The sequence below is a fragment of the Giraffa tippelskirchi genome, chromosome 5 (assembly GCF_054371585.1).
Source record: "Giraffa tippelskirchi isolate mGirTip1 chromosome 5, T2T-mGirTip1v1.2.pri, whole genome shotgun sequence".
Taxonomy (NCBI): domain Eukaryota; kingdom Metazoa; phylum Chordata; class Mammalia; order Artiodactyla; family Giraffidae; genus Giraffa; species Giraffa tippelskirchi.
Genome location: NC_137279.1, coordinates 92,461,474 through 92,477,073, shown reverse-complemented (window position 1 = coordinate 92,477,073; position 15,600 = coordinate 92,461,474). Strand labels below are relative to the sequence as shown.

The following is a 15,600-nucleotide window of genomic DNA, read 5'->3' as shown; positions in this document are numbered from 1 at the left end:
TTGACCTATGCCCTTCTGCAGGCCATTATCAGCCACTGGTAAAAATCCAGACCTGTATGGGGGCAAAGTGTGTTTCTGTCCCATCATTCAGGCCAAGAACATCCTCCTCATTCTAGAAATGGGATCCACCCCATCACCAAGCCCCACCATTCCACAACAACCAGCCGGTGGAGGCCCACGCCCCTGCCAGGGCCCTTCCCCCCGCAGCTCCAACACCTAAAGCCAGTCCCAATCACCCTAGGGGTCTCACGTGACCAGGCTTGTGCCCGCCTCCCACCTCTAAGCTGGCAAGTTAGGGACTCAAATTCAGCCTCTGGCCTGGCAAAAGTCAAAGGCGGCTAGAAAGCGTTTCCCCCTTTCCCCACTCCTTGCGTCACTGTCTACTGCTTGCATTTAAAAAACACTGATTCAGGAGATACGTTTTGAACATGGACACACAGAGAGGGAACATAAACACACATGTCCAGACAGTCCCCAGGGACCCCACCAATACCCACAGCCCACCCAGATCCTTATTTTGCAATCTTTTATCAAAATGCAACATCTTCTTTCCCAGTCTTTCCTTAAGTAAGTGTTGAAAAGCCACATTATTAGCAAACTTACCTGTCTATACTCTGAGGTAACCTTACACTCATGGTTTCTCGGTGTCTCCACGGTTTCAGAATCCTGTAGTTGTGATGTCTTGATCAGGATTGAATCGCTCGCAATTTTTAAGAAAGGTGAGAGGAGGGCCTCCCAACTTGAAGACAATCCTTTTTCCTCCAGCTCTCAGGACCCGGGTGACTGAAGCTCCATTCTACTTCTACCAGTTAACATGGTCTCCTTTCTTAGTCCCCCCCTTACCCCTCCCCCTCTTAAAAAAAAATCGAAAGAAAAAGAGAAAAACTATGACCTTCTTAGAAACCAAAAACCCAACCACAAATCTCTTCAAGGTTAGCGCTATGGGCTTTAAAAAAAAAAAAAAATCATAGAAAGAATGCGCCTTCAAAATATTAATCTTAACTGCAAAATATAGATTAAAAACATCCTTTTAATCCAGTTTTCCCAGCTGTTCTTATGTTGGCAAGAGCCTCAAACTCCAAAGGGGAAAAAAATAATTCTCTGGTCTCCAATGCTTGAAACGACAACAGATATACTGAGGGACCAAAAAAAAAGATGAAAAAAATCCAAACTGACACCTGGAAAAAAATCTTCCAGCTGATTTGCACAGTAAAAAATAAATAAAACCATACAATAGTATGTACACAACAGCACTACTTACAAGTCCAGTGCAACCCTGGGAAATCAAAATTATAAATTTCCTTTAAAAAAAAGCTTTTAGATGAAAAGGTTCTGAAATTCTGAAATGAGCCAATCGCACCAAAAAAAAAAACAAAACAAAACACCTGAATGCAATGCTTTTTACCTTTAAAATGGTAGCAATACCACAAACCAGAGAAAAATCTCTGAAAATATTCTCTTCTTTTTTTCCTTTAAACTTGCAGGTTTCTCCACCTACCCCAGCCTGATTCCCAGCCTAGGTTCGGCCTTTTTCTGAAAGACAATTTCCTGAGTTAGTTCTGTTTTGCTCCTCCACATCCAGGCTCCAAAATTTTCTCTTGCCTCAGCCTCCATGAAACGGAGCTTTCGCTTCTTCCCGTTTCCCCTGCTCTCCCTCTCGCCTGGCCAGAAAAACTGCCCCTTATTATTAATAGTTTGGATTATTATTGTGGATTTGAGTTCAGGGTGGGATATTCCTCCACACCAGCCTCCTGGACAATCCGATCGCCTGGTTTCTCTCGCTCGGCCTCTCTTTTTCCTCCCTTTCCGCCCCTCGCCTAACCTCGCAGGCAAGAGCCCACCGCGCCTGGCGCAGGACCGCCGGCGGCCTCCGGCTCCCGGCCCCGCTTGCCCGCTCGCCCCACGCCCGACCGCCGCACTCCGGCCTCGGCAGCCGCGAGACTCCGCGCTCGGGCACAGGCAGGAAAAGCGGCGGCGGCAGGCAAGCACCGGCGGGCGTCCGGCTCCCGGCGTCGCGGCCGCGCTCGCCTCCTTCCGGGCCCCTTCCCCCTCCCCGGCTCGCCGCTCGCTCGGGCGCAGGCCCGGCCGGCCGCCCCCTCCCCGTGCTGCCCTCCCTCCGCCTTCCCCGCGAGCCTTTCTCCTTCCCTCGCTCCGGCGGGGGCGGGGCCGCAGCCTGCTCCTCCTCCCGGCGCTGCCCGCCGGCCTCCCCCCCCCACTCACGCCGCGGCAGGGGGCGGGGGTGGGAAGCCGACCGCCCTTCCCTTTGGGTGCTGCGGCCGCGGCTCCCGCCCCGCCAGCCCCTCTCCAGGTCTCCCTGCGCGCCCTGCCCCTCCGCGACCCCTCGCCGCTGGTCCTCGGCCGGTCCCCTCTGCGGCCCCACAGTCGCCGGCCCTGCCTTTCGGTGCGGCCTAACCGATCCCGGGCTTAGCCGGATCCCCGGCTTTTCCTGGCCTGGCTCGCCGGCGACCCGGCCCGGACCCCGAGAATCACAGCGCGCAGTCCCCTCCGCCGTCACCACTCCGGCCACCTACTTGCTGCTTTCCCTTGGGTGCTTTTCCCCTTTTTACTGCCCTGAGTTCTCAAGACCTGACCTTTGTTTTTTACCTCCCTTGCCGCCCTACTGCGGTGCCCGGCGCTCCTAGGCCCCCTCCTCACGTGGCCCAGTTTTTGCTTGCACCGTCGTCACCTCTGCTCTCCCGCCACTGCTCACTTTACCTCCACCTCATTTCTCATTTTTCAAACATTAGTCGCGGTCTCCAACCTGGGTGCCAGGAGCTCTCTTAACAGTTTTCTCCTTTTTCGATGGCCCTTCTCACTTCTTAGACCCACTGAAGAGACCCTTCTGGTCTTGCCGCCCCGATTGTTTGGGCATCTTACTACCAGTCTGGGTAAAGTGTTTTTGAACTCGATGGAAAATCCTTTCAAGGACAGTTCTATTTGCATAACCTCCTCTCATAGAATCACAGTTTCTAAATCTTTCCAAGGAACATGACATTAGTCAGAAGGTCCCAAGCGTTATGATTAAAAATAATTAAGACCAAAAGGAAGCTTTTGTAATAGGACTGGGAAGTGAACTTTGTCTTTGCGCCTGGGTGAATGCTATTGTAAAATACCCTGCGGGCGGTGGTGTGTTTGCTTGTGGTCTCTCCCTTCCACACCATCTTGATTGTTCTGGGGTGAAATACATGTATATGTGTATTTACCCATACACATCCATAAAGAGGGAGCTGAGTGACCTCAGCACTCATCACTGTTAGAAGTGATGAGTTTGCAAATAGCAAGAGGAAAAAGAAACGAATAACCTGAATTATACCAGATACAAGTTGGTATATAAAAGAAAGACTTGCACCCCATCTCTACCAACACATAAGCCAGAACTCCCAAAGACAGGTGTTCTGCCAGGAATCAGGCAACACAGTTGAAATTGCTACTGACCTTGTTTATTCCCTTCCTATACTACCTGCAAAAACAATGGTCCCAATTATGTACACTTCCTCTGTAGTGATAGATCAGTGGTCACCATTTTCTTACCATGCTTCCTTAATCTATGTAATATTTTTAAACAATTATTTACATGTATTTTATTGTTGTTGTTTAGATCCTAAGTCGTGTCCAACTCTTTTGCAACACATGAAATGTAGCCCACCAGGCTCCTCTGTCCATAGGATTTCCCAGGCAAGAAACTGGAGTGAGGAGCCATTTCCTTCTCCAGGGGCTCTTCCCAGTGCAGGAATTGAACCCACATTTCCTGATTGGCAAGCAGATTCTTGACCTCTGAGCCACCAGAAAGCCCGCATATATTTTATTACATACCTTATAAATCTTGCTCTAGAGTAGAAATATTGAAAGATTATTTAAAGATGAAGTACATTTTAAAATCATATTTTTTAGTGAATGTTAATGACTATCATGACTGGAAAAGATACTTGTCAAAGAGGTAGGCTCAAGCAGAAGTGCATTCTTGATTGCATTTATTAAATTATGATACTCATCTTCCAGTCCCATTCAACGCGATGCAAAGACTTTTGATTGAAATTCAACTAGTAAATTTACAGCTTAAGTCAATCAGTCCTTCTTGGGTGATGGGAAGGTTTTACATTTTATATTTTAGCAAATGGGTTCAAACCCCCTTGGAAGTATCATTAAGATTTTTTAAACAAATTTAAAATTTTGTTTCTTAGTTTTCAAGTGTGCAGACAAAAATTTTACTGATGAAACATACTCTTTTTGATAATTAAAAAGATAACAGGGACTTCCCTGGCAGTCCAGTGGTTAAGACTTCCAGCTTCCAATGGCAGGGGATGTGGGTTTGATCCCTGGTTGGAGAACTAGGATCCCACATGCCACATGGAGTGGACAAAAATACATTAAAAAATAGCAATTTTGGAACCATTTCAGTCAGGTTTTCAAAATACTTTCTCCATAAGCATGAGTTTCTTTAGAAAAGCAGTAACTTTCTCACTAATTAATAGACTCATCTTCACCTTGAAGGGACAGATTAAGTGGATTTTTGCTGGGGTTTTTTTGTTTGTTTGTTTTTGAAAATAAATGCTTGATAGTATACTCTTGCCAGCCATTTCTGATAGGACTTGGTAAAATGAAAATGTGTATCCCTGCTTTGTTCAGTATCTCTTCTTACACCTCTCTCAGGAGATAACCAATGAATCTCACAGAACAAGAATTTTCATGGTCATTTTCCCTGTGTTTACTAAAAGTTGTAACATTTGTAGCAATTAGGAGGCTTATTTTTATCCAGTGAATGGCATAGGTTATAAAGAAACTGAATGCCTGAACTGTGTGTGGCATTATGGCTGGTTCCTGGAAACATCTCACATGCTGCACATGACAGATGACTTCGGTAGTAGTGATCCTGTGAGAGTGTTAGGTCAGTCTGTATATTAAAGATAAATAATAATATCTATTAATATAAAGCTTAAATAAGTTATTTTTGCTATAGTTAAATGGTACTGTGAATGCACGTAAGTATTTTCCTCTTGTAGAGCAATGCATCTTTGTCTACTCCACCTTGAAGACTGTGGGGTGATGGGGAGTGGCCTTAGCAGGATAGAACTCCCTGAAGTTAGCTGGCCATGTAAGTGAACTGCTAAATCTCAGTTCAGGGGAATAAAAAAAGAGTTAGATTGTAGCCAAGACAAACCAGGTTGTAGGAGTCTGGAAGCAGTTGTTGGTGAATGAAAAGAGCGCTAGGCTAGGACTCCAAAGAACTGAGTTTGTTCTGGGCTGTATCCCTTTCTAGCTTTGTAACCTGATGTTTTCAGGTTGTGTGGATTAAATAAAGTCAAACCTGGGCTATGTAAACCAGGGGTTCCCAACCTCTACGATCTAATACCTGATGATCTGAGGTGGAGCTGATGTAATAATAATAGAAATAAAGTGCATAATAAATGTAATGCTCTTGAATCATCTGGAAACCATCCCCCTTCTACCCCCAATCGATGGGAAAAGTCCCTGGTACCAAAAAGTTTGGGGAGCGCTGGGCAAGAAAATATGAATAAACTTTTAAAAATATTATCTTAAATTAATAATTATTTTACCTTTTTCCCAAGAACTCTGTTAATAAATGAACTGTCTCTGCCCAACACGCTGTGGGATAGGTTGGGCATTCTTGTTTTGTTCATTAGTTGTTATGTTAAATTTATTTACACCTCAGGAAACTATGGCAGACAGGGGGTTTAGGTGATTTGCATGAAATCCCATTAGTCTGGTTGTTTAGGCTTGAGTTATATACCTCTTTATTTTTAGGTGTGAGAATCAAAGAGAAAAAAAAATTTTTTTTTTTTTGCAGAGAGAGATTCTAGAAACTTAGTATTTAATTGAATAGCTGAGGGAAAGCTGTGGTGGAGAAACTTGAGTGGTTCAGTGTGAGTTGTAGAGAAGCAACTTTTTCCTGCATAGACATCCCCAGTCCAAACCAAGTGTATCGTCTTAGAAAGATGGACTCAGAAAGACGGATTTCAGTCATTCTGCTTCTGAGATGCTGTTAGGAGATAGGCCTAGCAAATAAAAACATGATGCTATGGTTTATCAGTGATTTTTTATCCCTCTTCAAACTTTATCAGTTGGAAAGATGATGTGCACAGCTTCACTTAATTCAGATGTTTAGTCCTAAGGGTGAGAAAATTTTGTGATTTAATTTTAGCTGATTCAGATTTATCTAGCATATTGCTGGATAGCCAGAATAACCAACATTAAACTTCTGTTACAGACATCATTTCATTGTCACTCAGAACATTCTGATCATTTAGCCTGTTGAGTTCCCAATAAGATTTTAATGTGAAAAAATGGTAACACCCAAAACATACATAGTGCTTACTGGGTAAATACTCTTCTAAACAAACTGCAAGTGTTAACCACTAGATGATTTCAGCGGCCTTTGGAGGTGGTTATTATTATCATCCTTGTTTTCAGATGGGAAACAGAGGCTCAAGGAGGTAAAATAACTTGCTCAGGGTCTCAGAGCTGGGGAACTAGGCAGTCTGGCCACAGAGTCTATGCTTAACTGTCAACTGTGCTGCCTGTGTGCTGCAGGCATCGGTGAAAACAAAACAAACAAACAAAAAGCAAGGAACAACACATAGGCAAAACCTTATCAGAAAGGAGAGCAGGGCATATTGAGGAGAAACTGGGGAGCATGGAGCTGGAAGTAGAAGTCAGGGGTTTAACTCCTCAGGCCTCCAGAGAGTCGTTTTTCCCATTAAGCAGTGACCAGCAGATTTTGCCCTAGAGCTCTCACTTCTTCTCTCTTCTCAGTATCCCTTGAGATATCACCCCCCGGAAAAGTTGCTCGCTCATTACTTTTGAGGATCTCAAGGCATTCAGTGGAGAAGGGGCTCCTCTCCTTGACTCCCGTTGAGAGAAGGTCTGCATTGTGTGATGTGTCCCCTCTTAGGTGTGCCCTCCAACCTCCTAAGCGGGGTACCTTCCTGTCTGTTGTTACCTTAGAAACCAGCTCTCTCCCATCAACACCCCTAGTAGCTGAGACAAACTGAATAACAAGGGAAGGTGCCAAGATAAGTTGTAAAGGAAAATGTGTGAAAGAAAACCAGTTTTAGATTGAAGGCTAATATTTTTGGAAGTTGGGTGTGTATGTGTGTTATTCTTTTTATCCCAATAAGAAAAAGTAACCAGGATCAAATGTAAGATGCAAAAAGAGTGATACCAAGAGGAAGATTAAAAAAAAAAAAATTACTCAAAACCTGTTTTATTTATTTATTTTTATTTTTGGCTGTCCTGGGTCTTAGTTGCTGCATTTGGGCTCTCTCTAGCTTTGTTGAATGGGGGCTACTCTTCATTGCAGCACACTGGCTTCTCATTGCGGTGGCTTCTCTTGTTGTGGAGCACAGGCTTTAGGCACATGGGCTTCAGTAGTTGTGGTGCACAGGCTTAGTTGCTCTGTGGCATGTGAAATCTTCCCGGACCAGGGATCGAACCCGTGTCCCCAGCATTGGCAGGCAGATTCTTATCCGGTGTACCACCAAGGAAGTCCCCAAAGCCTGCTTTAAAAATTGAAAAAATTGTTCTTTAAAAGAGATTACACGTATTTAAAATGTATGTAACTTGGTAAGTTTTGATAAACATGAAACAATCACCACAAATCAAAACCTCTTTATTACCTCAAAGTCTACTCTTGCTCTTTTCTAAGTCTTCCCTCCCACTGCTTCCAACTGGACCCAGCCAAGCTGACTACAGGTGTGTAGCTTTTATTAGTCTTCTCAAATAACCAGCTTTTTGGATTCACTGAATTTTTTCTCTATTGTTTTTCTGTTTTGTTGATTTCTGTCCTGATCTTTATTGTTTCCTTTCTTCTGCTTGCTTTGGATGTATTTGCTCCTCTTTTTCTAGTTTCTTACAGTTGAAGTTGAGATCTTTGATTTGAGATCTTTCTCAGAACCTGGCTATACTGGTACTCTGATTTTGGATTTCCTGTCTCTGGAATTGTTAGAAATAAATTTTTGTTGTTTAAACTAGTCTATGATAATTTTTATAGTAGCCCAAATTGACTAAGACAGTTTCATTGACTTTGTCTATTTTTTAAAATTCTGTTTTATTTATCTCTTTTCACAGCTTTGGGTTTAGCTTGCCCTTTGTTTTCTAGTTCCTTAAGATGTGCGTGTGTTTGTGCTCAGTCAGTCGTGTCCGACTGCGACCCCACGGACTGTAGCTCGCCAGGCTCCGCTGTCTGTGGAGTTTTTCAGGCAAGAATACTGAAGTAGGTTGCTATTTTCTACTCCAAGGGATCTTCCAATACAGGGATCAAACCCTGTCCAGTGACTAAGACTCTGCCCTCCCAGTGCGGGGGGCTGGATTTGATCCCTGATAGGGGAGCTAGATCCCACATGCTGCAACTAAGGGTTCTCATACAGCAACTAAAGATCCAGCATGCCATAAAGAAGATCAGTGATCCTGTGTGCTGCAACTAAACCAGCGCTACCAAATAAATACGTATTTTTAAAAATGGAAGTTAATGTATTTATCTACATAGTAACAATTTCTGATGCCCTTCATTCCTTTTTGTAAATTGGAATTTTATCTGGTATCATTCTTTCTGTTTGAAATGCTTCCTTTATCATTATTTCCTGTGTAGGTCTGCTGGTGTAGGTAATGTCTTTGGTGTAATTTTTTTTCTACTTTCTTGTGCTTGGGGTTCACTGAGCTTCTTGGATCTGTGGGTTACGGTCCTTGTTAAATTTGGAAATTTATTGGTTAATTATTTCTTCAGCTATTTTTGTCTGTTCCCCATCTCTTTCTTCTCCTTTGAAGGTAACATGTATATTAGGCTACTGAGGGATCTCACAGCTCACTGATACTCTTCCTTTTTTCTCTTCATGTTTCATTTTGGATGGTTTCTCTTGCTCTTCTAAAAATCCATTAATCTTTTATTCTGCTTTATCTGATTTACCATTAGTCATATCCAGTGTATTTTTCATCTCAAACATTTGTAGTTTTCATTCCAAGAAGTTCAGTTACATTCTTTTTAAAATTTCTTGTGTACCTATACTTAATGTGCCCAATCTTCTAATTTCTTGAACATATAGAATACAGTTATAATAACTATTTTTGTGTCCTAATTCTATCCTATATGTCATTTCTGGATCAGGTTCAGTTGATTGATATATTCCAGTTGATATTATGGGTCTTAATATCCCCCTTCTTTGCATACCTGGCAATTTTTAGTTGGATGCTAGATATTTTTTATATTCCTATATATATTCTCAAATTTTGTAATAGAACACAGTGAAGTTTCTTGGAAGCAGTTTTGCCCTTTCAGTTGTTACATTTAAGCTTTGTTAGGTGGAACAAGGACAATATTTAGTCTAAAGTTGATCTCCCCCACCCCAGCTACTGAGGTTCGATCTTCCAATTGACTGTAGGATATCCTATGAATCGTGAGATCTTTCAGTCTGACTGGTGGGAACAGGCACCTTGCCTGGGCCTGTGTATTTCAAGGATTCTTCTTTCTAATCCTTTCAGGTTGTTCTTTCATCAATCTAGGATTGTTTCCTCATACACATGCACTGTTCTAAACTCAGTTGTATACTTTAGGGGGGCCCAATGGAGATGTCTGGAGTCCTCATTCGATGCGGCTTTTTCCTTTCTGATATTCCGGCCTCTGGCAAACCATCTGGCCCTCCAGGACTCAGCTTTATCTCCTCAACTCTGGGGCAATACTGCACTCCACCTGGGCTCCCCTTCCTGTACCTTGGCCTGGAAACTGTCCACGAAGTAAGCTGGAGCAACTGTAGGACTCACCTCATTTGTATTCCATTTCCCAGGAATCACTACCCTGCATTACCTGGTTGCCAACGTCTTGAGAACCATTGTTTCGTACATTTTTGTCTGTTTTTTAAAAAATTATATATTTTTATTATTTTTTAATATGATATATTTTATTTTAGTTTTATTGCATATTTTTATGGGCTTCCCTTGTAGCTCAGCTGGTAAAGAATCCACCTGCAATGTGGGAGACCTGGGTTCGATCCCTGAGTTGGGAAGATCCCCTGGAGAAGGGAATGGCTACCCACTCCAGTATTCTGGCCTGGAGAATTCCATGGACTGTATAGTAGTCCATGGGGTCGCAAAGAGTCAGACACGACTGAGCGACTTTCACTTTCATTTTTAATAGAGTCAGATAAAGTTTTACAGTATTCAACATGCTATCCTGACAGAGAAAACGTACAAAAAGTAACTTATCTAAGATCTCAAAAAAAAAAAAAGCTGTAAAGTTGAATATCTCTACTTAAAATGTTATAGTTAATACCAATTCTTTCAAGAGACTCTGGCCTAGGATGCTATTTTTGAGAAGTAATAAACTGTGTTGTCTGTCTCCTCTCCAGTAATGAACTTTGTCACTTTATTTTCTTTTTTGTTAAAAATATATACTCTATTTCCAACTAAAGGGTTGTACACAACATATATGTATGATATACAAACCATATATGATATATACACATATACACATTGACTTCATTTCTTGATATTTAAAAATAAACTTTATATATTACAAAATATATAAAGTTTATATAAGTTTATATATTCTGTATTTCTATCACATGTAGTCCATTATCCTCATAAATCTTTTTCTGTAAAATACAGGTTAATACCAATGAAATGTCAGAAATTTTAATTTGTGGATCAATGATAAGAATATCCTTCATCAAAATGTAGCTTGGTGTTAAATTACTGAGCTAACCCATGTAGGATATTCTACTCATATGGGGAAATAGAGCATGTGATTGGCAGTGCCTGGGTAAAACTGATATGCAGTAAATACTGTGTGTATTTGTGTACGCTTTGTCACTCAGTGTCCAACTCTTTGCGACCCCATTAGCCTGCTAAGCTCCTCTGTCCATGGGATTTTCCAGGCAAGAATACTGGAGTGGGTTGCCATGCCCTCCTCCAGGGGTTCTTCCTACCCCAGGGACTGAACCCGCAGCTCTTATATCTCTTGCATTGGCAGGCAGATTTTTTTATCACTGAGCCACCTGGAAAGCCCAAACACTGGCTGAACTTAAAAATAATTGCATGCTCTATTTGTCTGTTTTTTCAGTTGTTTCAGTTGAAACAACTGAACTCAGCCCCTGTTATACCTTTTTAGTGAGATGTGGAAATGCTGGCTTGCCCTTTATCTTCAAATTTAAATCCCAACTCTATACTTAACATTTGAAAAATTTTCTCATTGATGGAATTAAAGGAAGACTTGTCATGTTACCATTGCAGCCTGTTGTGGGTGTTTGAGCCAGTTGTCTGGGTTTGAATTTTGGATGCCTCAAGATTCAAGATTCAAGCTGTGGGGCCTTGCATGCTATGCATGCTAAGTCGCTTCAGTCGTGTCCGACTCTGTCCGACCCTATGGACAGCAGCCCACCAGGCTCCTCTGTCCACAGGATTTTCTAGGCAAGAATACAGGAGTGGGTTGCCATTTTCTTCTCCACTGGTCTCTAAAGGTTAAGAACTAGTTTTATTTTTCCAAATTATTAGCAGTTGGGAGTCTTATATGTATAAATGATTTACTTTTAATAATAAATATGTATTGATTTATAATGTAAATAATAATACAGGTAACATGGAATTAAAAAATGGAACACATAAAGTGAGCATTTTCATACAAATCGTTAGAATATATTTATATTATATATAAATCTATACATTAGAAGATGCTACTGAAATTTTGCTCTATAGAATATAGAATATCACAGGGAAGAATTAGATGATGACTGTGAAACAGATTCTCCCATTACAATACTACTTCCGTCATTTAAAGTTTTGACAACAGTTGTAGCTGGAGACGGAAGCACTTTACGAGAAAGCCTTATTCTTCCATCAGGTGGATCACGTCTGAAGTATTTCACCTGAATTTCTTGGCCAACTTCTAATCCTAAAGCACTGGGATGTTTAATATTTCGTTGATCGAGTTGTGTGTTGTGAAGTAGTACTGCAGTCATATTTGGATAGAGTTTAACCATTACTCCAGTGTCTCTGATTTCCGTTATTGTGGCAGTGTACACTGCTCCAAATTCTATTTGCTGCTCTTGATCATCTTTGCAGATATCAGTAATGAAGTCTCTTGCTTCATGCATGGCGCTAGGTATTGGCGCAAAGATAGAAAATGTTTCTTCATCTGCTTGGCTAATAGTGACTCCTGTTTCAGCCTGAAGTTTTTTTAAATGGTATCCACCCGGTCCAACAAATTTCGCTCGTTTTGATAACAGAACCTGAACAGTTTCTACAACAGGTCCATTGGGAATGTTAATTAATCTATTTATGCCTGTGTCCACACTTTTGATTTATTATATATTTTTATTACATGCATATTTATTATATATATTCTTTATTTATTTGGCTGTGCTGTGTCTCAGCTGTGGCATGCAGGATCTTCAGTGTTCATTGCAGCATGTGGGATGTTTAGTTGTGGCATGCAAACTCTTAGCTGTGGCATGCGGGATCTAGTTCTCTGACCAAGGATCAAACTCAGGCCCTCTGCATTGGGAGTGCAGAGTCTTAGCCACTGGACCACCTGGGAAGTCCCATATGTGCATGTTAATACTTTGGCCACCTAATGAGAAGAGCTGACTCATTTGAAAAGACTCTGATGCTAGGAAAGATTGAGGGCAGGAGGAGAAGGTGGCCACAGAGGATGAGATGGTTGGATGGCATCACTGACTCAATGGACATGAGTTTGAGCAAACTCTGGGAGATAGTGAAGGACAGGGAAACCTGGTGTGCTGCAGTTCATGGGGTTGCAAAGACACTGAACAACACCAACATAATAATACCTTCCTTATAAGGTGGTTGTGAGGATTAAATGAGTTAATACTTGTAAAGCACTGTGCATTGCCCAACACACAGCAGGTGATTATTATATGTTAGCTGGTCATATGTATGAAGAGTGCAAAAAGATGAGCTTGACTAGTGTAGGCTATAGATTGGTGAGAAGTCATAAGAAGTGAAATTAGTAAGCTGGATGGGTGCAGTGGAAGAAGGGTGTGAGATTGCACTAATCAGTTTAATTGAGACAATTCCTGGCAAGGGGTACAAATTGATATTCTGTTTACCTATAAATATCAAATTGGCAAAGCACTAGAAAAATGAAATTATCTATTGTGGGCAAGAAGGATTCCATGAAATAAAAACTCTCACTGAGTGAATGAAGTGAAAATTAATTTTTACTCTTTGGGAGACAATTTGGTACAATGAATAAAGAGTCTTAAAGAAGACATATCTCTTTTCCTCAAATTTATTGAATTATGATTTACATATAACCTTATGTATATGTAATGTTTAATATATGTATTAAAATGTTTATTTAATTTTTTGTATATTTGGCTGTACCGGGGTGTGTCATTCGAACTCTTAGTTGTAGCATGTGGAGTCTAGTTCCCTAACCAGGGGTTGAACCTGGGACCCCTGCATTGGGAGCAAGGAACCTTAGCCACTGGACCACCAGGGAAGTCACAACTCTGTGTAAATTTAAGGTGTGCAATGTGATGATTTGATACACGTATATATAGTGAAATGTTTACCACAACAAGATCAGTTAACACATCCTTTCCTTCACATAATGGTAACATTTTTGTTGTTGTTATTATGGTGAGAACACAAAAGTTCTAGTATAGTAACATTGTCAAGTATACTGTACACTATTGTTGACTATAGTCACCATGCTATATGTTACATCCTTGGAGCTTATTTATCTTATATCTGCAAGTTTGTACCTTTTGACTAATCTCTATCTGTCCCCCCAGGCCCTGGTAACCGCCATTCTATTCTCTGTGTCTATGAGTTCAGTGTTGTTAGACTCCATATATACGTGGAATCATACAGTTTTGTCTTTCTCTGTCTGACATTTCACTTAACATAATGCTCTCGAGTCTCATCCATGTCATTGCAAATGGCAAGATTTCCCTCTTTTTAATGACTGAATAATATTCCATTGTATTGCTCATGTCTTTTGATTCAGTAATTCCTCAAGGATGTTCGTTGTAGCAGCATTGTTTATAGTAAGGAGCAGTTGGAAAAATACCTGATGATATGAAACAATTAATTGAGTTACAGTCCAGCTGTATCTGGGAATAGTGTTAGGTATCCTAATTGTGTAAAACAAACAAGAAACACAAAAATATTCCTACATACATACACACACAGCTGCTAGGCAATATTCTAAAATATAATATTTCTAGGAGATGGGATGACAGATTATCTTTCTGTCACCCAATTCCAAAGTGGGGGACTGGTAGTCTTGGTTCCACACACCAAGGAATTACCAGTTGTGTGCGTGTGTGCTAAGTTGCTTCTCCTGCACTGGCAGGTGGGTTCTCTACCACTAGTGCCACCTGGGAAGCCCAACACCCGTTGAGTGTCCCATCAGTTCAGTTCAGTTCAGTCACTCAGCCATGTCCGACTCTTTGCAACCCCATGAATCTCAGCACACCAGGCCTCCCTGTCCATCACCAACTCCCGGAGTTTACCCGATCTCATGTCCATCGAGTCGGTGATGCCATCCAGCCATCTCATCCTCTGTCGTCCCCTTCTCCTCCTGCCCCCAATCCTTCCCAGCATCAGGGTCTTTTCCAATGAGTCAACTCTTCGCATGAGGTGGCATAATTCATTTCAATTCTGACACTATCTACCCAGAGATAGCATCAGGTTCCACAGGTTAAGGGCTCAGTCCCACAAGATTGCCCTCCACTTTAGATGCAAATCGCAAGTCCAGGTTGTCACCTGTGCTCCTGACCAAGTGGCTTTAAATCAGAGGTTCCCATTACCACTCTCCTCCCCCGCCCCCCCCCCCCCCCCCGTGCCTTGTATTCTACTAATTTGCTAGAGCAGCTCACAGAACTTAGGAAAGCAATTTACTTCCTAGACGACAGCCAGATGGAAGAGATGCCAAAGGCAACATGTGTGGGAAGGGCCTTGGAGCTTCCATATTCTCTGAATGCCACTCTCCCCAAACATCCATGTGTTCAGCAACCCAGAAGCTCTCCAAACAGTGTCTTTTCAGGGATTTATGGAGTCTTTATTACATAGGCATGATTGATTAAGTCATTGGCCATTGATGGTTGAACTCAATCTCTAGCGTCTCTCCTTTCCCTGGAGATAGTGGGAGCTAAGTGGGGAGACTGAAAGTTCCAACCCTCTGGTCATATGGTTGGCTCCATTGGCAACCAGCCCCTGTCCTTAGGTGCGGTCTAAAAGTCGCTTCATTAACATAACAGAAGACACACTTATTGCTCTCATCGCTTGGGATATTCAAGGGTTTTAGGAGCTCTGTGCCAGAAACTGGACACAGACTAAATATGTATTATTATAAATCATGATATCACATAGATGATTTATATTATCTTTATACTTTGTTTTTTCCAACTGTTCTGTAATAACTTCATTTAGAATAAAAACATCTCATATATATTTTAAATGATTTCAATTTTAATATAGGACAGCAGGGAAACATCAGTATTATCTGGTAAAGGAAAAGGGTAAATATGGTAATTTAGTTCTAGCAGCAGTATGTGGAATGGGATAGATAAAACTCAAATATTCTGATGACTGCTTCTTTATGTACTTGATGAGTTTCACTGGAAG

At 41.6% G+C, this 15,600-nt stretch overlaps 1 protein-coding gene and 1 pseudogene across 6 annotated transcripts in view; both read right to left on the bottom strand.

Annotated features, from left to right (window-relative positions):
• ARHGEF11 (Rho guanine nucleotide exchange factor 11) overlaps window positions 1–2,071 on the bottom strand; it is a 114,021-nt gene extending 111,950 nt beyond the window's left edge. For all 6 annotated transcript variants that reach the window (XM_081494116.1, XM_081494111.1, XM_081494113.1 and 3 more), the window contains exon 1: window positions 604–2,071. In XM_081494116.1, coding sequence (XP_081350242.1) covers window positions 604–635 — 32 coding nt within the window. In that variant the 5' untranslated portion in view covers window positions 636–2,071. The remainder of the gene's footprint in view (window positions 1–603) is intronic.
• Window positions 2,072–11,711: 9,640 nt separating this feature from the next.
• Window positions 11,712–13,363, bottom strand: LOC145505230 (polyribonucleotide nucleotidyltransferase 1, mitochondrial pseudogene; annotated as a pseudogene).
• Between the last annotated feature and the right edge of the window lie 2,237 nt (window positions 13,364–15,600).